This window comes from Strigops habroptila, chromosome 11 (assembly GCF_004027225.2).
Source record: "Strigops habroptila isolate Jane chromosome 11, bStrHab1.2.pri, whole genome shotgun sequence".
In the NCBI taxonomy this organism is placed as follows: domain Eukaryota; kingdom Metazoa; phylum Chordata; class Aves; order Psittaciformes; family Psittacidae; genus Strigops; species Strigops habroptila.
Window position 1 is genome coordinate 10,257,332 of NC_046360.1, and position 26,799 is coordinate 10,284,130.

General features: G+C 39.6%; 1 protein-coding gene across 6 annotated transcripts in view; it reads left to right on the top strand.

The window, feature by feature from the left end:
- Positions 1-26,799, top strand: part of MED15 (mediator complex subunit 15) — a 31,993-nt gene that overhangs the window by 1,886 nt on the left and 3,308 nt on the right. For 2 of the 6 annotated variants that reach the window (XM_030501425.1, XM_030501426.1), the window contains exons 2-16: positions 5,073-5,160; positions 6,356-6,407; positions 6,796-6,825; positions 8,030-8,245; positions 8,803-9,062; positions 11,330-11,419; positions 16,415-16,534; positions 22,432-22,574; positions 22,877-23,004; positions 23,901-24,035; positions 24,396-24,459; positions 24,628-24,694; positions 25,155-25,315; positions 25,518-25,684; positions 26,569-26,667. In XM_030501425.1, the coding sequence (XP_030357285.1) occupies positions 5,073-5,160; positions 6,356-6,407; positions 6,796-6,825; positions 8,030-8,245; positions 8,803-9,062; positions 11,330-11,419; positions 16,415-16,534; positions 22,432-22,574; positions 22,877-23,004; positions 23,901-24,035; positions 24,396-24,459; positions 24,628-24,694; positions 25,155-25,315; positions 25,518-25,684; positions 26,569-26,667 (1,820 nt within the window). Of the gene's footprint in view, positions 1-5,072; positions 5,161-6,355; positions 6,408-6,795; positions 6,826-8,029; positions 8,246-8,802; positions 9,063-9,099; positions 10,230-11,329; positions 11,420-16,414; positions 16,535-22,431; positions 22,575-22,876; positions 23,005-23,900; positions 24,036-24,395; positions 24,460-24,627; positions 24,695-25,154; positions 25,316-25,517; positions 25,685-26,568; positions 26,668-26,799 lie in introns of those variants that run through there. The other 4 variants (XM_030501427.1, XM_030501428.1, XM_030501430.1 and 1 more) reach the window with 3 other exon arrangements.

A 26,799-nucleotide genomic window follows, 5' to 3' on the forward strand; every position in this document is an offset into this window, starting at 1 on the left:
TTTTACTTTCTAAACTATCTGCAAAGTCATTAATCTTAGATTAATCCTGTGCTGCTGCTTCTCCTCCTCTTTTACTGCTTCATCAAAATAAGCAAACAAAAATGCCCTCAAATGCTGTGTAACTTTGAGGAAATAAATATGAGTAATAAGGTACAAACCTTAATGAAATAAATCTTTGGTTCTGCATTTGCCCTGCAAATGGGAACTGTTTTTTCTCTGAGCAGTAAATGCTGGTAAATGTTTCAATGGAAGCATATAGCTAGAGATAAAAAACTACCACTGACCCTTAATCGTTAGGGTTAATGCCATATGAAGAGATGACAGTAATTTTCAACTTCTAATTCTTGTTGTTAAAAAGTAGAAATAAAATGTCCTCAGTTTATTATCTTCTATATATGTGCAAAGGGGTCTGTATATGATCTGTGTGCTTTTTGTTATGGATGTATTGGCACAGTCTCTTTTTTTTGTTTGTTTGTTTGGTTTTTTGGGTTTTTTTATGATTGTGTCTGTAAATGATGCTTCTTCCTTGTGCTTTATCTAGTTTTATAGTATACATCATATGTTTGCATTCACTATCTTGTTTTAAAAAGCAAACAATCTTGTTACTGGGATAAGTTTATAATGACCAAAAGATGAGAATTTTTTTTAAGTTATTAGTATGTTCAAGATACCTGAAAACAACTTGGCTTGGTTCCATGTTGGTACTTAGAATAAAGTGAAGCTAGCCAGAAGTAGAGTATAATAGATAAGTTTGTTGAATGAGGAATAGAAGCAATATATTGGCTAAAAAGAGCTCTGTATGCAAGTAGTTCCTTTCAGTTTTCAGTTTTGCCATTAGCAAGGGTTATGTAGTAGGTGGAAGAGGGAGGTAATTAAAATAAATACCTGGTGAATCATCTGAAAGTTTTCTTCATTTGTGGGAAGGTTATTCCTAACAGTTGCAAAAATGCACTGTCTTCTATGTATATCTTCCAGTTCATCCTGCAAATAACAAGTTATATTTATTTGTCAAATGAATATTAATACTTGGTCTTAAAAGTTAACTTAAATGTATGGAATCATTATACACAACTCATTTTGAGTGCGTTGTTATAGCTTCTGGATATAGAAGTCTTAATTTGTTGCTATTTCACACTTGGGTTTCCATTATAACACTGAATTTAAGTTTTGGAGTTAGTTTGGGGTGGGTTTTTTTGTATTGTGTGGTTGGTTTTTGGTTTGTTTTTAAAAGAATGGTATTATGCGGGTGAACCTTTCAGGGCTGGTATGCAAAATAGGCATCCTGGTGAATGTGTCAGTGGTCAGTGTGTATGATTTGGTTATTATCATTGAAAGAATACTGTGTTTGATGACCTAAGAAGCCCTCTTCAGTATTAGTTTCTTGCATAACTGCAGGCCCAAACAGGACTTTCATACTGTTGCAAGATCCAGGAAAGCCTGAGCTCAGATGACTGAAGCCAGGGAGCAGCTTTGGCTTCTCCCAGGTTGTTCCAGGAGACAGCAATGATGTAGGAGTGTGAATATACACTCCTGCTTGCAGGCCACCCCTTCATTCTGGCCCTTACGAGGAGCAGGCACATCCTGGTGCCTTTGGAGTCTCCTTTGTAAAGGCCTTTCCTTAATGTTTTTGAATGTTGCTACGGCTGAAGGACAAATCTGAACTGGGTTGTGTTGTGGGAAAGTTGGTATGTGGCTGTCTATGGTTCCTGCCCCAAGCTACTTCTACTACTTTGGTTCTGCCCCAAGCTATGTTAGAAGGGAATTGTGTTGCATGTAGAAAAGGGATGTAACTTGTGTCCATTGGTTTTTGTTTTAATTTTTTTGCTTGAAGTTTTGACCTGTGTTTTCTCACTTAAGATTTGGCTAATGGTTCAGCTAGGTGAGAAAAAAGACCATGTGTGATCAGAAATAAGGATGAAAATGTGGAAAGGACATGAAACGAGGTAGAGGTGGAGACTGAGGAGGAAGCAGGCAGGAGATGAGCGGATCAGCTAAAGCTTGGGGGGGGGGGGGGGGGGAAGAAGAGAGCATCAATACAAATGATCTTCCTATTAAACATTTCACAAAACCAGTTGATAAAGCAGCCTTCATTTTATATTCCAGCCTCGGTTGGATGAGAGTTCTCTGAGAATTCAGGCAGAAAAAGTCAAGCAGGACTGTAGAAAGTGAGGGATTAATTTTATAAGTGCTTATTTTGACTGAAGAAGCTGCTGCCTCTGCAATATCTCTTCATTCCAAGTGTTTGGGTTGCCATGCAGTGAACCTGATAGGGAAATTTCTCAACGTTATGAATAACTCATGAACAGTGGTTATTTTTAGCTTTGGTTGTTCTTCAGTACAGCTGATTGCACAATTGTACTTGACATAGCTTGGAAGGGGCAGCTTCTTACCTATTCACCTCTACTGGAGGAATTAACTTCTACTGGAGGATATGCTTGTGAAGCTATGGAGGGGTGATTCTGTGTCGTGAGAAGGGGTTTTTTCATCACTGCAGAATAGGAAAGAAAGGTAGTGTTAGAACACAAGGCCTCAGGGAGACTGGATGGTCCTTTGCTTTCCCCTCTGTAACTGAAGGCGGAGTTCTGGGGACTGAGGCCCTTCAGGCCTTTATGTGTTCTGTCAAGCAAATGTGAATGAAGTAATATGGGTGATTCCTGTTTTGGGTCTTCTGCTGGTCAACTGAAATGTTGTGTGAGACAGCATCATGCGCACAAGATCAAGTGATTAAAGTTTAATGTATTTGTTGGTGTTTACTTGGAGGTTTTTAAACCTTTTAATGTGGAGAGATGTGGCTAATGGCTTGTCAGCATGCTTCCTTTCCGCCCCCCTCCGTTTTTTTTAAGTAGGAAAGGTTTTTTATAGTGAACAAACAGTCTACTTTATGAAGCAGCATTTGGTGATGTTACATGGCTTAATGTAGTGTTGGCCCTGGAACTCATTGCCCTTTTGTTTCATTGGAAGAACTGATTCATGCAGTTAGTTCATGGTGTGAACTGGAAAGGGGAGCTGGGAAAGTTTTGAAGGAGAACGTGTCTTTCAGGATTTTTCAACTAGACCAGCTGGCCTGAGTGAGATTGCACATTGTTGGGCTGGAAACAGCTTCTTGGGAATGAGGGGGAATTCCCGAAGCTGGTGTTGCTGTTAAATGCTTCATCTTGTGAAATCGCAACTTTGAGTGTTCTGCATGAAATGAAATAGGCAGAGTTTTTCTGCACAACTTATGATGGGTTTAGTAAGTGCTTAAGAGGCAGATGAGGGTTGAGTTGGTACCATCTAGTTTTCAGAGTTTTGTTGAGACTGGTATTCTGCAAGGATCTAGAGCTATGGTCTTTTTCTTTTTTTAGTGACTTTCAGTCTTTTAACATAATTATTTTTATGTTGATTGCAGATAAGTATATGAACGGAGAAAAAGTTGTGTATTTTTTCCTCCTCCTAGTCTAAACCTTTATTGGAATGCTGACAGATATGACATGAAGTGCTTGGAGTGCTATTTTTAGTAATGCAGATGTAGTCATTATAAAATGTCTTTCATGTCCTATAACATCAAAAGGTGGATACGTATAAAAGTAGACAGCTGCTTTGCTGTGGATTTTTTTTTTTTTCCCCCAAAGTTCCTGATACCACATTAATCACTGTCTGTATCACAGCCACTTAGCAGTACCTGTGTGTTACTTCCTTTACTTGCCTCTGCATAATCTTTTTGTTGTCTTTCTGTCTGCTCAGTTCTTGGTGCTCTCAAAATAAGAGGCATTGGGCATTGTCATTGTCCTGTGGGACTGGGAAGTTAAGGAGGATTCAGAGAGTAGAAGGGATTTACAGGCAGCCTTTCTGAAAGGGAAACATTAAAGCAGGGAGGTGTCAGTAATGAATTGGATATAGCTTTTTCCTCTGCAGCAGAGCTCCTTTATGAGCAGCTCACTTTAAGGCTTGTTTACACATAGAGGAATAGTTATTCTGCATTATGTTCAGATTCTGCTTCAGTTTAAGTAACCTTCATGTATAAACAACGGGATTTTTTTAGTGTCTGAACACAAACCAGTTAGCATGAGAAAGCCTTACAACAGATAGCTATGTTCTGCTGTCTTCTACTTTGCAGGCTGCAGCAGATTAGCTGTATGCTACTAGTTTGCGTAGTAAGCGTGTGAGTTGTGGCAGCCTAAGCTCCTGCATTTTAAAGCTATAGCATCTCCTCACTGAGTTAATCCAGGAAGCTGAACCGTCTTACTGCTTGTACAAGTACCATTCCTGCAGAATGGGAGGTGGTGGAAATTCAGAGGGAAGAAAACAGTATTCCCCCTTCAGACTGGCTGAAACTTTCAGGGATCGCTACTGTTACACGCACGCTGCTCGTGCAACAGCAGCTTCTGAGAAATTAGTTGCTGAGATGTTAATTATAAGGTGGAAGTATTTCCTGGTAACTTGCTTGTAGATTTTAGACTGTAGCTGCTAGGCTGTTTTAGAACAGAATAGGTTTTGCAGGGAAGTGACATGTTTCCAAAAATGAGAATGCCCAGGGGATTTAAGTAAGCCTGTTCATCTGACTGAACTCCTTGTTTTAGGATGTCTTAATCTCATTCCATGTTTCACAGTTGAATTGATTGCTGCTTCTTGATGTACTGAGAATGCCCTTTCTTTTCCATCCATGTCATTAGCAATGTGTAGGGTTTAGTTTTTCCTTTTGTGTGTGGTTTTGTGTTTGTGTGGTTTGGTTGTGGGTTGGTTGGGGCTTTTTTTCCTTTTCATTGTGCGTATTCAATGTCCCATCCAGAGGGCAGATCTGGATCCAATTTACTAGAGGTGTGATGGAGAAAGGACAGTAAGTCCCCATGATTCTGGCTGGTAAATGGGAAAGAACAGTAAAGGAATTGAAAGCTTTTTATTGCCAAACCTGCTGTTTTTCTTCCCCTCAACTTTCCATCACCAGGGCCTTCTTTTCATCTTCCCGTTTCACCTGTTGCTTTCATGTCGATTGTCCCCTCCCTGCCCTGTCTATAGATCTTTCTGCCTACAGAAAGTATTTTCTGATATCCTCAATTAATACTTGGTCTTGGTTTTTCCTCTTTTTTTTTCAGTGATGATGCTATGAGGAAAGCTGGTGTTGCCCATAATAAATCCAGCAAAGACATGGAGAGTCATGTGTTTATGAAGGCCAAAACAAGGGTAAAACATCTCTATTTGTTTCCAGAAGTTACAGGGGGGTCAAAACCAGTTCGGAACAACTGCAGAAATAGCAAACCCAGTGCACTTAGTTAACTGTCTCTGCTTGGAGTACATAGTTATGCAGGATTTTTTATTTATATGTGCTTCTTTTATCCTGAGGGGAAGTGAGGTGTTTTGCATCCAGCTGGACTTCAGTCCAAGACAGGTTTGCTGATGCTGCAGTGTTTAACGCATGTGTGGGACTGCACTTAATTCTTATCCAAAGACTTGTATATAGTGAGTTGCATAGAATTTCCTTCATCTACTGTGTAGCACCACCCCATGTGACCAGTTTGGTGGTGAGGAGAAACTAGAATATCAATGAAAAGTCTGTGTCAAGAGTAAGACCAAGGGAAATGTGGTCTCTGTGAAGGTCTGGTTATCAGGTACATTTCTAGACTCTACCAAAATTCAGACATCTTTCCTGGAGCTGTGTTGTACGAAATTGCATACTGTTGCTGTCTCCAGACAAGCCACATTTAAGGTAGAACTTGTCTTGGTGAATATTTTATGATGTTAATGTCACAAATTTATGCTTGCTGATGGCATCCTCACTGGTGAGGCAGTAGTTTCATGGGCAGGAAGGCTATCTCAGCCCTGTGCAGTTTCTCTTACACTTTATTAAGCACACTAATAAAATTCTGCAAAGAATATTTGTCTTTTCACTTCTGACGCTTGTCATATGTTAGTCTTTAAAGTTGTTAACTTGTATTTGTAATACTAACTTGGCTTAAAAAACGCTCTTGTAGTATGAATGTGACATAGTTCAAGGACTAAAGTAAGCTTGTCTACCAAATAAGCAGGTTCAATCCTTAAGAAAAAGGAATTAGAGTGGATAAGAGGTGGAAAATGGATTTATTGGTTTATAATTATGTTCACACATTGTGATCCTGTAAGTGTGACTGTCATGGAGGTTCTTTCCAGTGAATTTTGTGGTTCCTTGGCTTTCTTGTACCAAGAACCACAATGACATATTAGTAAAAATATTTTCACTTAGTTAATTAACAGACACTTCCTCACAAGTGAAGTGCTCTGAGAAGCCCACAGACATTGCAAGATAAAAACTGTTATGTTGAGGAAGAATACCGGAAAGCCAGGAAGTCATGGTTGCTCTGTTTTTATTTTCTGTTCTAAAATACTAATTTTTCACCTTTAGGAGGAATATCTTTCTCTTGTGGCCAGACTTATTATCCATTTTCGAGATATTCGTAAGTAATTGGTTTGGGAGTTGTGGGTTTTTCATTTCTCCTCAGTAATGGGATTGTTTATCCCATCCTCCCAAAAAAAGTAAATTTTAGGGTTTGTATGTGTGGTTCTGCATGTGACTCTTCAAGTTGCTTTAAAAATTTTCATGTAATATACATGCTTAATTTCTAAATATTATTTCTTTTACATGTCCATCTATAATTGAAGAGTCTTTGAGAAATTATTGAAACTTACTGCTTCTTCCACCTTCCTAGTTTTTTCCTGTATTTTTACTTGCTTTCCATTGTTTATATAGCATCCTGGTTACCAAATTGGCTTTGGTTAATGTATTTTGGGGCCAAATTTGTGTGATGATATTAACAAAGACAATTAACTGTTCTTCCTTTGCAGACAATAAGAAATCTCAAGCCTCAGTCAGTGGTAAGAGCTTCTTTTTCCTTCTCTTTCTTTTTCTTCTCCTCCTGCCCCCTGTTTCTGAACAGAACAGCTTAGAAATCAGGGCTGTGGTGTACTAAGAAGGTATACTTTGTAGCTAGAATATTAAATGCTGCTGGAGGAAAGGAAAGGTAGCATGATAGCTTTGGAGTTGATCCATGGTGGGGTTGAAAGGCTTGGACAGTGTTTTGGATGTAACATAGACTTGTTTGTATCCCTGTTTGTACTTTTGTTAGCTCACTACGATAAGATTCTTGAAGGAACAAGAGTGATTGAAACTAATCTCCTGCAGAGCAGTCCAGGTTTCTCCCTGTTGGCAGCTTTGGGTTCCTCAGTGTGTTGCGTGAGAGAGAAACACTGTGTTTGTGTGGCATACGCACTCTGCCACTTACTGAGGTTAGATCTGATCCCGCCTTCTGCCTCCATGCTAGTTTTACAGCAATTTATGTTAGGAGCATAGTAGGATCCTCTATTTTTATCCTCTTGTAGGCTAAATATGCAGTGTCTGTGACTGAGTAATATCTAGTCTAGACAGTTGGAAATTGTAAGTATTCTTAAATAAGAGGGGGTGTTACATTCTGTACCTGACTAATTCTGCTTCTGCACCCCATGTTGTGTTTTGCCCTCTTGAATGGCAATTCCTTTGACTTTACTTTTCTGTGTGCCCAGGGTTCAGGCTATGACAGTTGTCTTGAAAGGCACTGAATTTATCCACTGCATAATAAACGTGATGTTATGGAGGGAACAGTATAGCAAAGTACATCCTCTGGTCTGAGCCCTGCTTCTCTGTGTTGACCTCAGGAGGAAGAGGCTAATTGGATCCACAGTGGGACTTGTTCCTTGCGTTTTGAACTTATGAGCTGTATATATCCTCATGGATATATGGGGTTTTGACTTGCATATAAGTTCAGAGGTGACTGATGAGTTCCTTTTCTCTAATGTATTTAGAATATTTTTGGAACTTTGCAGATTTGAAGCATTTTAAATAATCTCCACCCTATTTGCAGAGAGACAAAAATGTGCCAGAAGCCTTTTGTCTCACAGCAGAGCACTGAATGTTAGGTTCTCACAGTTTTGGATCTAAACATGGTCTGAAGCCAACAGATCAGAGAGTGGATGATGGTGAACAGAGGATTTTGGGGTGGCAGTTGCATGGCTGGCTGCCTATTGGTAACTATTTTCTTTGTAGATCCGATGAATGCACTGCAGAACCTAACTGGGGGTCCCCCAGCAGGAGCACCTGGAATGGGCATGGCTTCCCGAGCCCAAGGAGCACCGATGAGTGGGATGAGTGGCCTTGGTCCCATGGGGCAGCAGATGAGTCTCCCAGGGCAGCAGCAGCCTCCTGGAACCTCAGGAATGGCCCCTCATGGTATGCCTGGTGTCTCTACAGCTACTCAGCAGAGTAAGTATTCAGTTTGCCTCAACCACTGAAATTGTTAGATCAGCTTTTCAGTACATACCTCTTTTTCACAAGGAAAGGGTGCTGAAGCAATTTCATACTTCTGGCTAAATTAACTAAATGAACTGCAGGAAGAATTGGTTTCAAATACTGCTAACTAGTGGGATAAATGTCTTCCTTAGTATAGTGAGGAACAGTTTAGCTGTTTATATGAGAAAATGCTTCTTTCATCCTACTTCAGACCTTTATTTTTGTAGAGCGCACCTATTTTTGCTACGGGTATGGTGCTTCCTGCTTCCATGTTTCCTCCTGCATATTTCTACATTCTTTACCTATGTTACTGACTCAATATAGGCAGTGAGAAGTAGAGGTTGGTAGTAAGAAGTTTCATTAATTCTCCTTTTAATGTGCCTCATCCATTTGAGGAGGCAAAAGTATATGCTGCTAACGAAGAACATTAATGTACTTTAGGGATTATTTTCAATTATGAGTTATACTGGGTAACTGTCTCTGGCACTGTTTGGGTCTCATGTTTTAAGTCCAGTCTACCTTCTTTTTAGCCCAACTTCAGCTTCAGCAGATAGCTCAGCAGCAGCAGCAGCAGCAGCAACAATTCCAGCAGCAGCAGGTGGCTTTGCAGCAGCAGCAATTCCAGGCCCAGCAGTCAGCCATGCAACAACAGTTTCAGGTCCAGCAGCAGCAACAGCAGCAGTTGCAAGCCGTCCAGCAGCAGCAGCAACAGCAGCAGTTGCAAGCTGTCCAGCAGCAGCAACAGCACATGCTGAAACTGCAGATGCAGCAGCAGCAAAACCAACAGCAGGTGATGGCAAACAACTACAGTGGCAATTGAGGTGATCTGTGATCAGTTACTTGACAAGTGAGGCTTGGCTTGCACGGAAGGACTGAATCTCAGCTCTGCCTGTTGTTAATGCATTTCCACTTCAGTGCAGGACTTCAGTTTAGACTGACAAGTTAATTGCCGACAATGTTACATCCCAGAGGAAGGGTTTAACATTGTTTGGTTGCTTTCTTCTGTCATAGCAATAGAGAATTAAAGCCCTTGTGTCTTTCTCTTTGTAAACATCAGGATAGTCTTTCATTCTGACAAGAACAGGGATGTGGGAAAGAACTAAAAGCACTGATATTACTCTAGAAATGGTTGTTTTGTCATTGTGTCAATTATACATTGCTGCTTTAAAACATATGTGCCAATACACATGTATCATCCTTCGGCACAAAAGGAGAAGAGGAAACGTCAGCTGTCATGCTCTCATGCAGCTTCTGGTAAACTGTGGTGCTGATGCAGGCTGGTTACATTTGAAGGAAGTGATTCTGAGCCCATTTGTACAGGAGAAGCTGATGGACTTCATCTTTTCTTTTCAAAACAGTTTTAGTAGCAAGACAAGCTTGTAATATTGAAACCATGGGATGTGCACTATGTAGAGTTGAGATAGATGAAGCTTGAGTGGATAAAAAGGTTGGGCTTTCCCTTTGGACTTAAAATGTCAGACTGCCCTACTAGGATTCTGTTTGCTCTTGGTTTATGCTATAAAAATAAAGCTCCTATTGCATTGCCGGAAACTTTAGCATCCTGGCTTTTTCCGCTTTTCAGATACAGCAGCAACAGCAACAACAGCAACTACAGCGAATTGCCCAAATGCAGCAGCTGCAGGCAGCACAGGCTATGCAGGCACAGCAGCAGCAGCAACAGCAGCAGCAGCAACAGCAGCAACAAATACCACAACAGCAGATACAGCAGCAGCCACCTCAGCAAGTAATGCAACAGCAGATACAACAGATGCAGCAGCAACAACAGCAACAGCAGCAGCAACAACAACAGGTTGCTCAGGCACAACAGTCTCAGCTTCCACCACAGTCCCAGCCTCAACCCCAGCCCATGGTGTCTCAGCCACAGGCAATCTCAGGACAAATTCCTGGTCAGGTTATGCCTGTTACTCTAACGCCACAGCAATTAAAAGCAATGCAGGTAAGGGCTGGTCACCAGCTGATTGTTGGTTCATTATGATCCTCTAGAGAAATATAAAGTCTTTGACTTTTGCTAATAATGAAGTAGGAGAAAACACAGGTTGAGATCTGTAGTTTGAATGTTATGAGTTTAAAGGTTTATGTCTGGGCTTGCCAGTAGAGAACAGTTTTGTGTCCAACAGTAGGACTTCTGGAACTCTGAAAACCATTTATACAGCTAATATTTAGAAATAATTTCTTCTCTTACTCTTAAATAGGCAAGTAAAAAATAAAAAAAGGAAAGAAAAGAAAAGAAACAAACAACTCTGGTTAAAGAAAAATTATCTCTGTGATGTTTCCTGCTGTAGAACATGAGCAAGTACTTTGAAATGCCCAGTGCATGTGACTGGAGCCAGTGCTGGCTCTCTAGTGTGCTGGCTTTGCTTCTGTTGCTGTGCTTAGAAGTTCTGGTCAAAGTTTAAGATACTGGTAGTTCCTGCCCTGAAGAGAATGGGAACAAGACAATAGTTTTGTCTCTGTTGAACTTCTTGCTGGGTTATCCTCTTAATGGTGCAGCTTTTTGAACTGTTGCTTCTCTTTTGGGCCTTGCTGGGAAGCAGTGGAGTGTCAGCCGCAGTTGAGTAATTACTGACTCAAATGGGCAAGTCCATATATCTACGTTGTGCTCCTAACAGCTATGCTAGGAGTAGTTAGAGGTCACATACATCACACTTGACAGTCATAATGCATGTATAAACATTGGAAATGTTGGTTATTGGTAGGTGCTTAATACAGTGTGCTTGAGGGAAATCAACATGTATGCAGTTAACTGTGTTTGCCAGAAAGCTACAGTACCTACTATTGTCATAGGAAGACCTGATAGTACAGATAAGAAGTTGCAAGAAGAAATTGAACCTTGGGCATGCAGTCTATGGAAGACTGTTTTAAATGTTAAAACCATGGGAACTTCTTTTCATAAGGAAAGCTCAGGAACTCTAGGAATAATGTATATGAGGCTGATGTTGTCTTCACAGCCTTTTTTGAGCATAGTCAATATAGTTGAAACAGAAGTATCATACCGTAATCGGATATGTATGTTTACTCTTTCTTTTTGCACTCTAGGTAAGAGCTCAGCTGGTCCAGCAGCAGCAGGCAGCAGCAGCAGTGCAAGCAGCTCAGGCCCAAGCTGCTCAGATGGGAGCCTCAGGGCAGGTAAGGGACCAGAAGCCAGTACCACGAGCTATAGGCCTGTAGCAAGTGCATGATAGAAGTATAGAGATGGGTTTCTGTTGGCTTTCTGATGAGGGGTCTGACATTGGTCATACCCTTTGTAAGGGGGATATGGACTTTTATGCTGCTTCTCCTTTGCCAGGAGTCAGAGGCAGGATTTCATTGACAACCTCTCTGTTCATGCTCTCTGTCCCAAGTAGGTAAGATTGTTGCCTGTACTGACACAGGAATGCACATCAATAAGACATCCTTCTGTGGTCACACTACAAGTCTTACTGTTGGTACCTGGAGCGTTCACCTCTTCTTTTGTTAAACTTTCTTAGGTGACCACCTTGTTGCATAAACTGATTTCTGTACTGTGAATCTTTGCCTGCTCTCTTTACTCACGTGATTTACCTTCCATCTCTATGTATTGACTACAAAAAAAGTATAGACAATGAAATCTCTCTGCACTCCCCTTTCATTCCTTTCCTCTTTCATTCTTTTTCTGAGTGAAATGGGCAGTAGATGTAGATTGCTCTTGTTCTGGATGTGAATTGTGAAGAACAAATGGCGTGTGTCATAAGTGCAGAGTTACATTTTTAAAAAGTGCTGGGTGAAAGCTGATTGTCTAACACAGTTTTCTTACCCTGCAATACACTTGCAGCCCCAGTGGTTGTTCCTTGGTATGTGTCTGATATGAAGGATACATGGGGGGAAAAGAATTAGGAATGGCTTGAGCTGAACCTCTCATCCCATTTTCCACAAGAATATGAAATAGTCTTTTGTGGCTTACCTCTGTAGTGCTGAGGCATTTTATAGACGTGGGTAAGTACCATTGTCACCGCTTTGTAGATGAAGAGACTGAGGCAGATGGATGAAATGAGGTTTGACTAGGATTAATGGTAGAGGTCTTTTTGAATACCCAGACATTCCATGTCTGCATGCACCATTTTCCCTTCAGCACGCAACTAATAATATAGATTCAATAAGACCTTTGGAAGCTTTTTACATTGACTGTGATAACAATTGGTTCTTTAACATACATCTCCCAAACATGTAACAGGAGTAGTGTCTTGTACTATCGTAACCCTCATGTGGCCCACGTGCTTGTTGGTGGCTAAGTTCTGTTTCTGTATTGGTCCTTTTGCTTATGTCAGTGTAACACAGGATGTAAAAGCTGAGCAGTGGTAAGTACAGTTGGTACAGTACTGGCAGCAATGTAGAATTCTCTTTCTACAGTTGAAATGTGAATTAAAACTGGTTTATTTCTGAAATAATTTCCAGGTGGGAGCTGCAGGGACTTAGGCTGACTAGAAGGAGGCTGACTTTTTTTCTTTTTACTAACTTAATGGTGCTCTTTTCAACTCCTAAGCAGATGGACTGTGCTTATGTAGAGTCAACTTAATTCTTCCCCTGTTTAGTGAATTCATATGCCAGTGGCTTAACAACAGCATGGCGCATTTGAAAAGTTTCAGGTGATAAGAGGGTTGACAGCAGGTTTTGTATTGCAGCTTTGTTCAGACGTGTAGTAAACTCAGGGATTGCTCCTTATCTATCACAGATGGAGTTTAGAAAATTCCACATACAGGCTTTACTCAATTTATTTTAATGAGTCTACTAAAATTCACATAATGCTGTGGAGTCCAATAATTAAATGGGTTTCTTGTGTAAATATTTTCTGTGTATCCTATTTTAAGATCGTGGCTGTGTAGAATATTACAATGCAGCTTTGGTGTTAAGAGTGTATTTGGATTTTCTTTAATTTGTAAGAAGTTTCTTCCGAGAGTAAATTTTGCTTTGTATTTAGTACCTTCTTCACTAGCACCAGCATTTTTAATAAATCTGCCTGGGTTTCTTCATTTGGGTCAGGGAAGCTTTTGTTATGAACAAACCCTATCCTAATCTTTGCTTGTTACATTTTAAACTTAATCTCTGGATGCTTTCAAACTGGGGATTTTGGTTGATATGGCTGCATTTTTCCTTTTCTGTTAAGTTTCTGTGCATCCTTCCTACATAAAAGTAGAAGCACTTCCAGGTTTAACATGGATACACCTGAATTTTGAAGTTCTTCTCTGAAGTTGTAAAGACACGACACAGGTCAGTGTTACCCTGCTTGGGTATCCAGTCCTTGAGAGCATGTAACTCTCAGGTGAAGCTGAGAAATAAACACAGCAGTGTCCTAGTGACTGCAGCGTGCTACGTGAGTGCTTGCAGCACCAAGAGAAAAGCTGTAATCAACTGGAGTTAATTATTAATAAAGTTGAAATCACTGTTCTGGTGCCACTCCTTCAGGTGCTCAGAATGCAGATTGGCTCTTGCTCTTTGAAAAGCAGAGCTGCCTTTAGTGGAGTGACAGTGGCGCTGTACTTACATGTGCTCACCAGAAACTGCGTATTTATGGAATTCTGAATTTTTGGATTTTAGATGAAAGAAAAATAGAGACACAGGATTCTACTTGCTATATTCCACTTTATTTTTATCAGATAATGGGTTTTGTATCTCTCAGTGGAGGGAAACTCTCTTCCTCTGCTTGCCCTCTGTTATGGGGTAAAATTCTCAATTCTGTGAATTGAGATAAATCAGCTTTGCCTTCAGTTTAAATCTTTTCAAAGGTACTTGAGCACTTCTAGTTGTCTTCTGTTTTTAGACTGACAAGAACAACTCCTTCATGGATATATTGCTTTTCCTAAACCAGATGCAATCTTTGGAACCCTCTTTCCCAACTCCTTTGTCGAAGGATCACAGGTTTCATACATGTAAATCAGCTGGAGAATGGGGAAAAAATAGATCACTTCTGTTAAGTGAGTGGTGGAATTGGTATCATTTTATATACACGCTTGCTCTCTGAAGCACACGTTTAAAAAAAAAAAAAAAAGAGAATCAAACCCAAAACTGTGTGCATGTACGTGCACATTTGACCAACCACAATACAACAATCAGCCTTTGAATCGCAGTTTGTTGTACTGGTGTTCAGTGGTTTGCCAGGCACTTAAACTGTGAATATGCTTCTAATTTCCTTGCCCTTGGAGGAAGCAATCTAATCTTCACGCTTTGGTGGTGTGGCATGAGAAACAGGACCAAGGTGGGACATGCGGGTCACCATAGCATCCCTGGGATTTCACACATCCAGAGATCCATGTGCATTCACGAGGGTCTAAAATGGGGTGATTGTGCCTGGAAGGATATATTCCCCTTCCCTCCCCTCCCCCTCCCAGCAATTTCCCAGTGGTTTTTTTGGTTTTTGTTTTTGTTTTTTTTGGATTTTTTTTTTGTTGTTTTTTTTTTTGTTTTGTTTAAATTTTTGTTTGTTTTTTTGTTTGTGGTTTGGTTTTGATTTTTTTTTTTTTGTTATGGTTTTGTTTATTCACCAGCTCTCATGTTGATACTGTAGCTCCTCACTGCACTTTGTAGCATCCACGTGTGCTTTGTGCCAGGGCTGGGTTGTTGTGTTTGCTTGTGGTGGCTGTTGCATGCTGTGTGTGTACATGTGCATGTGTGTGTGATGTCTGAAGTGCTCTCATTTGTTTCTCTTTTGAAATCCTGTCTCTGACCATCCCTCTTTGCCTTGGATGGAAAGGGACTGCATTGCTCTGATGTTGTGAACTAACAGCTGTGCTGAATTTGACGCTGTTTTCTTTATCAGTTATTGCTTCCTTTTTCAGTCTTGCTATGTTGTATTTAATTTTATTTAACAATTGTAAGCACATGCATTCTCTGACATTCTCTAGAGACATGTTGCTGGCTGCTTCAGTCCATTTACATGGAACACTAAGCAAGAGTGCCCCAAACCATTTACTGAAAGGAGACTTCATTAACAAGTAGGTTAGTTAGGGCCTGTGTAGGTTCCTTGGTAATATGTATGCTGGAAAAAAAAAGTAGCCCAGAGGACTACTTTACTGTAGATCTTTGAAGAACCAAACAGAAGCTCTTTTACTGTTAAGTGAATCTGCCAAAGTTACTTGAATACTACCTCAAAAATATGCTGTATTTGCTGTAAATTCTCAGCATATGTGGTGTAATATCAAAATTTTAAGTAACAGAGGGTTATACAGATATATATTATTAAATCTGTGTGGCTTACTCAGGTTAATGGTTCTGAAAGATACTTCTAGACACTGCAGAGTAGCATAGTCCTAATACTGTTTTAAAATACAAATCCATTCCAGTGCTAACCTTATCACTTGTCCTAAGTGATGACACTTCAGGGTGTGCTCAGTCTATACATCTGGAGAATCAACTAGTGCATGAATAAGCTCAAGGCAGATTCTAAGACTCGTAACAGAATATTTTAGAGTAGCTTAGTAATAGAGGAATGGATATTTTTCAGAATGATGGAGATTACAAGGATATATTTGACTTATTTTCTGGGTAATAAAAGGAAGGAAATAGCTTTTTGAAACACAGAAGTCCTTTTTGTTGTCTTTGGCATTGTTACAGTGTCATAGGTTGGTCTGAAATCTTGCTTACTGGAGCATTCGTACTCATAGCTGCTGTTGAACTGTCAGCCAAATACTTCTATAATGAAGGATGGCACATGCACATACTGCTAAATCCTTTGAGCCCTCAGTGGGGAAAGCACATCAGAAACCTATGGCATTATATAGCTTCTTACATGGAGCATTCTTGACAACAATTTTAGAGTACTTATTTCCAAGAGTTCTAGAAATTTAAGATGTCAGGCAAAATTTAGGAAAAGCTCTTCATATAAATGACAGCATAGTCAACCCTCAACCCAAGAATCTGAATCTGTGTATCAGTTCTCTCAAGATACCTAGAATTCATTAGATGCTTCCTGAAAATTGATAGGAAGGATGAAAATGAGTTTGATTTATAAGCTAGCATGTTAGATTAACCTTTAGAGAAAAGCTCACTAACCTTCCCCTCATGCTCCCCCTCCCCCTAATTCCTGGAGGTTGCATGTGCTTCTCATCCTGCCAGTGCACTGCATTTCTTGTTTTGCGATTACTTTTGTCTGTTGTCCCTCTGTCCTCAAAGATGATCACCGCACCTATGGCCCGAGGTGGGATGCAAATAAGACCACGGTTCCCGCCTACCACCGCTGTGTCTGCTACACCGCCAAGCTCCATTCCTTTGGGCGGACAGCAAATGCCACAGGTATTTACTGAGTCAAAGCACGTCGTGTCAGGAATGGTGCAAAGCATTCAATATGTGATTATATAGCACTTGCTTTCAAGCAAGAAGTTCACTTTTTTATGAAACAACTAACTTGCTGGTGTTACTCAAGGTATTGGGTTGTTAAGGTTTCTTATGGATCCTTTTTCATTTTAAATAATAAGTTTTCTGAGAGTTTGGGATATCAAATAAAGCATTTTTAAAGCGATATAGATCTTTATTTTAGTATGTACATCATCTCCATGTTCAGAATTGAGTCAAGTCTTAAATGAGAGCTTGTGGTTTCTGTTTTGTTTTTGTCCATACTCCACGACTGTGCATTCATGAGAGTATTGCAAGTCGGTACTGCAGTGTCCTAGCTGAGTTGTGTCTGGGACCTTACTTATGTTCATGTTCTGTACAGTTGCTTCTTTCATTAATGGTAGAATTTGGCTGATTTCAATTTGAGTAGCTTCTTGGCATGATATCAGGGACCAAGAAAAATGGAGCTGTTCCTTTGTTTCACGGTTGTGTAGGCGGAACTGCCAGAAGGATTCCACTTGTACCTGCACCAGAGAAGAACTTGTGTAGACAAGGCTGGCAGCACCTATCCTGCTGTTGCTGGAAGATGCACAATTACTGCATCTGCCTGGTGCAGGTCTACATCTGCTAAAGACTTCATGGTCATGTTTTGCAAGCAAAATATGTCATTTTCAGGGAGCAGGAATGGGGAGAACTAGAATGGGGAGAAATAGAACTGAGTTCTTATCAGGAGGTCACAAAATGAGGCTCTCATCTGCTAAAGAGTGCTGAGCCCTGTGATCAGTGGTAGTTTAAATCCACATCATGATGGTGGAATAGCATTCAACTGCATTTTTCTATCTGTTATTCCTGAACCTCATGTCTTGTTCTTCTAGATGCTAATTTTCAAATTTAATGCCAGATGCAATTTTAGTTCTCAATACCATTGCATTTTCTTCATAGGTTTAATGAAAGTTTCTTCACTCTTTGATTTTTGTTTCCTTTGCAAGCTTCTCGTGGGGCTGTGGAATGTCTGAAACTTTGCTTCCTAGTGCTGCTGCATCAAGTTTAGTAGGCACAGCCTTTTCGCAGGAATTTGCTAAGGTAGATACAGTAACCAGAAAGATTCTGCAGACCTAGGCAAACACATCTTTTGTTGTTTCTAGTTTAAGATGGATGGTCATTGTTCTTATATTAACTGAAATAAAACCCAGGCATAGTTGTTGAGTCAAAGGAGAATTTACTTTGAACATTATTCACTGTAGCAGTTATATGTAACTGAGACAGTTATCTGCATATGAAGTATTCAGTGTTTGGTTTGATGGTGAGGCCTTCTGATAGATATTTAAGGATTAAATTGGCTTAAATGTGTGTCATAATGAAAGAGCTCTCGTTCAAGCATTCAGTGCCATAGGCTGATCTTTCAGTGCTGTCATGTCTGTGATTACTGAGGAGCATTGATTTCTGATACCAAGTGAATTGGTCATCCAGGAGCACTCTCAGTATCATTTCAAGGATTGTGAAAATGATGTAGAAGACTGAACAACTAGAGAAGGCAGAAGAGGAAAGGAAATTTCTTTATGAACAATAATTGGAGTGAAAATGGCTCCTAAGCAGGGGGTAGTAAAATGGGTGAGTGAATGAGTCACAGTTTGATGCTGGCAGGAAGCATGTTTTTAAAGCCAGTCTGACATGCCATATACTTGACAGCTCTGGATCAGGATGAATCTCTAGTGCTGTTTCCAGATCATTTTGATGAGGTTCTAGGTAGATTAGAACTTAGAAGTGTTGTCATTTATGCCTCTTAATTTCATAAAATGCTTAAACAATATTGTCTGCTGGATATGTTATAACTGGCTTGTCATCAGAGCCCTTGCAGGTGTTACAACAGGAGTAAAGGGCTATAGTATATATCCGGTTATTAATTACTCATTGAAGACTCTGTCATCTCATTGATTACAGTACCAAAAGTCATTTAGACTTGGTGGTAGGCAGTTCAGAGTGTCTTTTCGCTTTAGAAAAATATCTTGGTGTTGCACTGAAGAATCCCTTTCAACAAAAGGGGATATGATATCAATACTGAGTGGCTATTTTTACTCCATATGACAAAAATGCCAATCTGTGGGTTTTTTACCTCAAGGCTCAGTTGATTCTGCAGTGCCTTTTTTTTTTTGTTTAGTTGGGGGTTTGTTGTTGTTACTGTCTTTTCAATGAAAAGAATGTATTTACTGATACGGCATTGTATTCCACAATCTCCTGGTCTTTGGAATTGCCAGAGTGTTAGAACTGAATTTTTTTTTAAACTTAACTAAAGTTCGAGCCTGAATAGTTACCAAAGATGAACTACTGTCAACGTTAGTGGCACTTTTTGAACAGCTAAGAGAAGATTCATGCTCCATGTTTGGATTCACTCAAGAAACCTGCTCTTACTGAAACTTACTTAAAGATTAATAGTTAGATTTAGCAATTAGATAACAAAATTATTGCAGTCTGCAATAGTGTGAACTGCCAATTTATTATTGCCGCAGAAATATTCAGCAAACTGAAAATATAGGGGGAGAAAACTGAGTAAACCTGAGTTAGTATTAGAATGAACCAAGGGATACTGGCCTGACTGGGAATATGGAAACTTGTATCTGAACTTACTTGAAGCTCTGCAGAATTGACATTTTGTCATGTAAAGCAACATAATGGTGAACTTTAAACCCAGTTTGCAATAATGTAGGCAAGGCTGTGCTTACTGGCTTAATGTTGAAACTGTAAGTACACTGTAAGTAGTGTAATGGTTTCTAGAGTTTTCCTTTGGACGTAGTGTTTTTACTGTTCCTCATTACCCACCACTTCCTTGTTGCAGTCTCCTTTTCCTTGTTGATAGCTTCTGCATATTGTACACTCTTTCTACTACGAGCTTCTGAAAAACTCTCGCTAGCCTTATTTACTGTGTGCTGTTCCTTGCTTGAGGCTCAGCAGATGGGATGTAGGCCTCATAGCTAAGTTTATCTTCCAGCATGGTGTGCTCTAAACACTAAGAATAGCTTAGATTTAGTGGTTGCTAAGTGCAAACTTTTGTCATGCAAGCCTAAATAGCCTTTGGGCAAGACTTCTGAAAAGTAGGGCTTGGTATCATGATCAGGTTACTGTAGAGTTGCAGAGCAGATTCACATTCAGTGGGCTGTAATTGCTGTCCATTAATATGCTTGTAGATACAGAAACTCTCTTCCATAAGTGAAAAAATACGTAATTGCATTTCCTTATGTATGTGGAAGAAGGTCAGTCACTCTGGAGTTAAATGAGATGCTAAATGAGTTTAATGGAGTTAAAGCTCCGGAGGAAGGTTGGTTTGTTTGGGTTTTTTGTTGGTTTTTTTTGTCTCTTGGGTTTATTGGTATTTTTTGTATTTTGGTTTTAGATTGTTTTTGCCTTTAAGCCTTCTCTTTAAAGGAAGTTAGTTGGAAAGAGCATTCTCTAGAAGTTAAAACTTCATTAAATTTTTGTAATCTTAATTCATATCCTGCAAACAATGTAGAAATCTGAAGCTAAAAGCATCTTTAAATCTGTTCTATAGAAAGACAATTGAAATTATTATGTAGCAAATTAACTGCTTTCAAATTAAAGTAAGGCAGTAAGTTCAGAATTGCACACTTCTGAGTACATGTTTTTGACACCATCACAATTTGTTTAATATTAGACATTAGCCTTTGGTATTCTGAAATTAAGCTGGCAGAGCAAACCTGTTGGAAGAAGGAAAGCCGTTTGCCTATGCGTGTACTTAAATCAGAAGGGGTAATGTAAAAAAATCTAATTCTCTGCTTATGTGCAGAGTAGATGCTGCATGTTGTTTTCTTTGCTTTTCTGCAATATTTGTAAATGAATGTGAAGGGATCTTGGTGTTGAAGTAGATACAGAAGCTTAAATCTGGCAAAAACCCTAATGAAATCTTTCTCCTTCCTTCCCAAAACACAAAGATTTAAGTTTTCAGAAGTAATTTTATGTAACCAACTTCAGACACTTAAAAGGGGCCTGATTTTCAGGAAATGATAAACCACTAAAAGTGATCTTAGTTTGACTTGATGAAAAAATGGGTCCAGCATCCATACGGGTAAGTTCTAAATCTCGTGATGTTTGATAGAACGTTAAATAGAATTGTAAAACCATCAGGGAGTGCTTTTTTCAGTGTTCATCCTAGCATCCTTCCAGAGTGGTGAGATGTTTGGTTTCTGTGGGAGGAAGTCTATGCTTTTCAATCTCAGAAATGCTTTCCTTATTGTTGAGGAGACATGTCCTAGGAGAAACAGTAAGCACAGCCTCAGTATTTGGTGATTATGGAGAAAATGAAGATATCACAGCTGATTTAAAACATCATTTCAGCCTCACTTGTTCTAGATATTATCTTTGCAAGAGAGGTTGAAGATAATGGGGTCACTGAAAATGGAAAAAAGAAAATCTTAGTATGTCAGACTGTGTCTGATTTTTAAACTATGCTGTAATGGATTATATAGTAGTATCTTCAGGTTTAGCAGTTTTACATTTGCACCTAGCTGGAGATTGTTTGGCCCATTTTTGGTTTTGGTTTCTTTTTTTTTTTTAATTTTAAACAAAGTGTGACCTCTTGCATGCTGTAATGGAATGTTCCAGGCAAAGCATTTCTTGTCATATTCAGTGTGTACATGCTGAAGTAGATCATGCAATACTTGCTTTTTCATGTGCTAAATATCATGTCCTCTGGAAACAGTTGGCTGATTTAGATTCATATTTAATGAGTGAGTGAAGGACAACACCAAGTTGCAGTGCCCATGAAGTGTCTGGGACTAGTGGATTACTGGGACCTTTGGTTAAAAATGCTTTAGACCGAGGGAAACAAGAGTTGTTAATTCATGAAGGTGCTAACCAGTGACTTGCAGAATGGACACTTGGATTACTAAGTCAGAATATGCAGCCTCTGCAGGCTAGTTTGATTTGTCTTTGTATGTACGTGTTTATAACCTCAGGTCACAAGAACTCTGCATGTCCCTTAAACAAACATGATCGCTTAATATCTGCACTACTATACTGTGCTCCTGGCCATGGTACAGGGTTTTTTTTTTGTTTAGTTTTAAGTGATCAAGGGAAAAAGTGTCCATTAGAACAAATTGAGAAGTTACTCTAACTTGAGCATCATCTGGGTCTGGCACTTTATTGTGTAAAGAATACACTTAATTTTTACCCAGATTTTGGTACTGCTCTGGAAATACTCATCTTTTTGTCCTTTAGACACACTTCATCATGCTCCTAAGGTCAGAAAGCTACTTCATTTATTTTCCCATCCAGGCTTTTAGTTTGGCATGTTTCTGTCTCCACCCAGATTTTCAAAGCTGAATGTTTGAACATGATGTTGGTGATTTGGCTTACTGTGTGCTTTTTTCCTTCTTTCTTCCTAAAGAAAACCAGTTGGGAAGCTACAGTCAAGTCTGACAGACTTCGAAGACTAATTCAAATGTCAAAATAAGGAGGAGTTTTTATGGCTGTTAATTCTCAATTTAGAACTGTCTTTACTTCCTGCTCTTCTTTAGTACTAATAAAGTACAAGTTTTTCAGGTGGCGCTACTGATATTTTAATTGCAATGTGATGGTTTGGGAAATAAAAAACTATTATTATACAGTTATTCAAATTATGTGCAGCTTTAATGGTTATTTCTAGTAAAGTTGATGTGAAGTACTGCCCTGAGAGCCTTAAGAGTAATATAGGTGGGACTGTTGTTACGGGAGAGAACAGGAAACTAACACTTTAATTTCTTGTAGTCCTGAGGATACGCTTCTCTCCGTAGGTAAAGCCTTTTAGTTAGGTTCCCATCTTTTACTCCCTTTTGTTGTTATTGATCTTGTCTTTTTCCGCATTTCAGGTCAGCCAGAACAATATTACCATGATGTCATCCCCATCTCCTGTCCAACAAGCTCAAACCCCCCAGTCAATGCCTCCGCCACCACAGCCGCAGCCATCTCCTCAGCCAGGCCAGCCAACTTCTCAGCCAAATTCAAATGTCAGGTGAGCTAGACTCTTTGTCAGTGCTGTAAGGGTGAGATTTTCAGAAGCATTCAATGTACCTTATGCTGTTTCCATTGAAGTCAATGAATTTTAATAACTTCAATGAGAGCATAGGTAGGATTGTGCTGAATACAGTCTGAAAAGCCCTATTTTAAATAAAGAAACTGTAAGAAATGTTCACCAAATCTACTACTGGCAGAGCTACACAGTGCTGTAACAAAGCTTGCTAAAAGTATATCTGCTCACTGATCATGCTTCCTTGTCATGTTCTGGCAGGTTTGATTTTTATGCTTATTTTTCAGCTCTGGCCCAGCTCCATCACCCAGCAGCTTTCTCCCCAGTCCATCTCCACAGCCATCCCAGAGCCCAGCAGCTGCACGAACACCTCAGAACTTTAGTGTCCCATCCCCAGGTCCGTTAAACACTCCAGGTAAATGATCTGAGTACTATACTGCGGACCACGAATTGGGGTATGTTTTGGTAACTAATAGTTCCCAAACAAACGTGCATTGTTTAGCATGACGTAAACTTTAAGGAGCTCTACAAAGCAGCCGGCATTGCAAGTAATGAACATGGCGCATGCACCACATAACACAACAACATGGATATCTCACATCAAAATCAATCGAAACTTCTTTTCTTATCACTGGACTATGTAATGGGTTTTTCTAACTTCCCAAGTCTTTAGAAAAAAGAATGATACTTGATTTAATGGAGCGAGTTTATAGAGGCATAATGATTCCTTAGTTCCATGCAGGAAGGAACCCGTAGCAACAGCATGCAATTGTAAAGGATGTAACCACTTAATCACAGGTGGCAGGCTGCTTTGCTCCAAAACACCTTCCTAGGTGTACTCTGACATGTGTGCTCTTCTCTCTCCCAGATGTAATAAGCAGTTTCTGATACTGTGAATGGAAGTAACATGCTAGCTCCTTCTCATACCAGTGTTGTGTGCTGTGCAGTTGAAAAGCACTGACTTAAGGAAAACTGCAGCAAATTCAATGTGTTGATTTAGTGTTCAATGCACCAGAGTGAAGGCAAAATGAGGACCTAGAAAATGAGTATATGAAACTTTGGACTGTTTCAGAAAAAAAAATTTATTAAATGAGAATTGCTGTTCTGTCCACACAACATGTTATTTCTACACAAAGACTAGAGGGTTGGACAAGCCCTTAAACTGTAGGGCATCCAGTTGTGAATTTGGATATTTGATGTGCGCTATGATTTGGGAGTGCCACATCTCAGACCCAGATTCTGAAATGCGAGAGTGGTGTTCTGCAGTATCTTTTATCATCCCTGTGACATGCAGTCTTTACTTCTTGCCAGGAAATCCAAATTCTGTCATGAGTCCAGCCAGTTCTAGCCAGTCAGAGGAGCAACAGTATCTGGAAAAACTCAAACAGCTGTCAAAATACATTGAGCCACTCCGGAGGATGATCAATAAAATAGATAAAAATGAAGGTGAGGTTTCCTATGTTTAGTTGTGCATTTCTCTCTTTCAGCTATCTCTTCTGATGAAAGTAGCAGTAACTTGCCTTTTGTGATGGTTTCTATTCCAGGGATTAAAATTGACAGTGAAAGTTAGATGCTTTTTCTTGCTTATGACTATAAAGATTTACTGTGAAGAGCAGATAAAATCCTCATCCTTAAATTCTCTTCAGTTTTCCTTTACAATTTATGTTTTTGAGACACATAGAGCTTACACAATGGATATACTTGTTTTGGATATGCGTGCTTTCACTTTTAACATTATATTGTATTCCTGTCTGCAAAAATGGAAGCTACTCTTGTAGTCAGTGTTTGTGTCTGATATTATTTCAGATAGGAAGAAAGACCTGAGTAAAATGAAGAGTCTCCTGGATATCCTGACTGACCCTTCAAAACGGTAACTCTTTTTCCTTTTGGCTGGACATCAGATTCCCCAGCTCTTCCAGAAATGTGGTGTTTAGCATCCAGCCCTGTTGGCATTGAGGCTATCTGTGAGGCTTAGATACCAGAAATACTTCAGCCAAGGTGACTGTTTTGTGGTGATGAAATTTCTCCTCTTCTGCAGGTGCCCTCTGAAGACGCTGCAGAAATGTGAAATTGCTCTGGAGAAGCTGAAAAATGATATGGCTGTGGTATGTAATGCTGTGAACTGTCAAGAGATAAACAGTTAATTCCAAAAGCTGATATGATTTGGCAAGACAATTTTTTGCATTTCTTGTTGTTCATGCTGTTAAGACTTCAAGTAAGATTGGACAAAATAAGAAAACAGAAAAAAAAATGGGCAAGCATTTACTTTATGTAAGTCACCTGTATGTTTCTTTTAGCTGAACTTTCAAATTCTTTTACTTTGTGCAAAGACTTGAGTCCTTTCTAGAAACTTTTGCAGTGGATTTCAGGACAGACTTCCTAATGAGAGCTGTGAATGTTTTTTTGTTATTATTTATTTCCCCCTTAATGTTACTGTATGCAGTTTTGAGAATCCTTTGCATTTCATGCATTGGAAGATTACTGCTATAAAATTTTGCAGAATCAATAGTAGAGATATCTTTTTTGGTGATGATTAAAAGAAAAGGGGCTTCTCTTCTGTTTCAGCCTACTCCACCACCTCCTGCAGTACCCCCCACCAAACAGCAGTATTTGTGTCAGCCACTTCTGGATGCTGTTTTGGCCAACATCCGTTCACCAGTCTTCAACCATTCTCTTTACCGTACATTTATGCCAGCTATGACTGCAATTCACGGGCCACCGATCATGTATGTATCATGACCTGCTGTCTGTCGTATGGTCATTATTTAACAAAAAAGACAGTTATCTGTAGAAGCTTTTAAAAGAACGGATGGGTTTGTGGATGGGTGTGAGCTATAGCTTTCCTTTTTACAGCTGTAAAATATTTGACAAATGCAGTGTTGGCACAACGTTTTCACCTAGTCCTTTTGTGGACTGTATTTTACACAGGGCCCCTGTTGCTTCCCCTCGAAAACGGAAATATGAAGAGGATGAAAGACAAACCATACCAAATGTCTTACAAGGGGAAGTTGCAAGATTAAATCCTAAATTCCTGGTGAACCTGGACCCTTCCCACTGCAGTAATAATGGCACAGTTCATCTCATATGCAAGCTAGGTAAGCAAGAAGAAATTAAGGGCTGAATTCAGAAAGAAGTGTGGAGCTTGGCTGAAGAGTTTTTTGCTAAAAGCCTTGAATCTTGCTAACCTTTGGCTTCTGCGTGAAGTCTGTACTTTCCCAATTCAGAACACTGCTTAATCATGACATTCTGTGCAGCCTGCTTCAGGTTACACTTGGAGATTTCATTCATGCTGATTGATCCTTTCTTTGCGCTGAAGCTGCAGTTGATAATCTCATTGAGTGGCTAGAAAATAATTTGTTGCTAGTAACAATCTTTATTCCTGATTTGACCTGTACTGATATGTGAAGATTGTTCTGCCTCCAGCAACTAGGACAGAGCTAGAGAAATGTTGAGTTAATTTTTGGGAGGGTCTATTTCAATTTGTGCTAGTGATCACTGACAGTGGTATATGTTCAAGAAAGAAATTCATATGGTATCTTTTTTTGGTCTCAGCTGAATAATCATAAAGTGTTATAGTCTATTATCTTGTTTTGTTCTTGCATTCCAATGGTGAAAATAGATTCTTTCCTCCTCCCCTCGTTTGAGAAATTGGAACTGGTTTTGTCCTGAATATCAGTATAAGGCACTTAATTTTCAGAAATTAGGTGTCTAATTTAGTGAAGTTCAGCTGATGAAATGGTGAGAGTGGCAAGGGGCAGAAATGTGTAAGAGATGGAGCTACATTTGCCAGGCTTTTCTTCCAAGAATTTAAGAGTGTTGCTAAAGCGAGCAATGAGATTGCCTTCCAGTAAAAATTTACATGTACAGCTTGGTTCCTCCTTGAGGTTCAGAGTCTAGAATCCAAACTGAATCATGCACAAAAAACCCTCTCACCAGCAAGGAATGATTTGTTCTGATGGGAATTGTGTTTGCATTCTAGATGACAAGAATCTTCCAAATGTCCCACCACTACAGCTCAGCGTTCCAGCGGACTATCCAGATCAGAGCCCTCTGTGGATAAAAAACCCCAGACAGTATGGTATGAGGATGCTAGCATGACATTTGTTGGGCATGTGCACGTGGTAATAGTGGGGAAATGCGAACATCTTATATTAGTCTCCTTTTAAATATTGTTTTTGTTGTAACTCTGTTTATCTGTTATCTCTTTCTT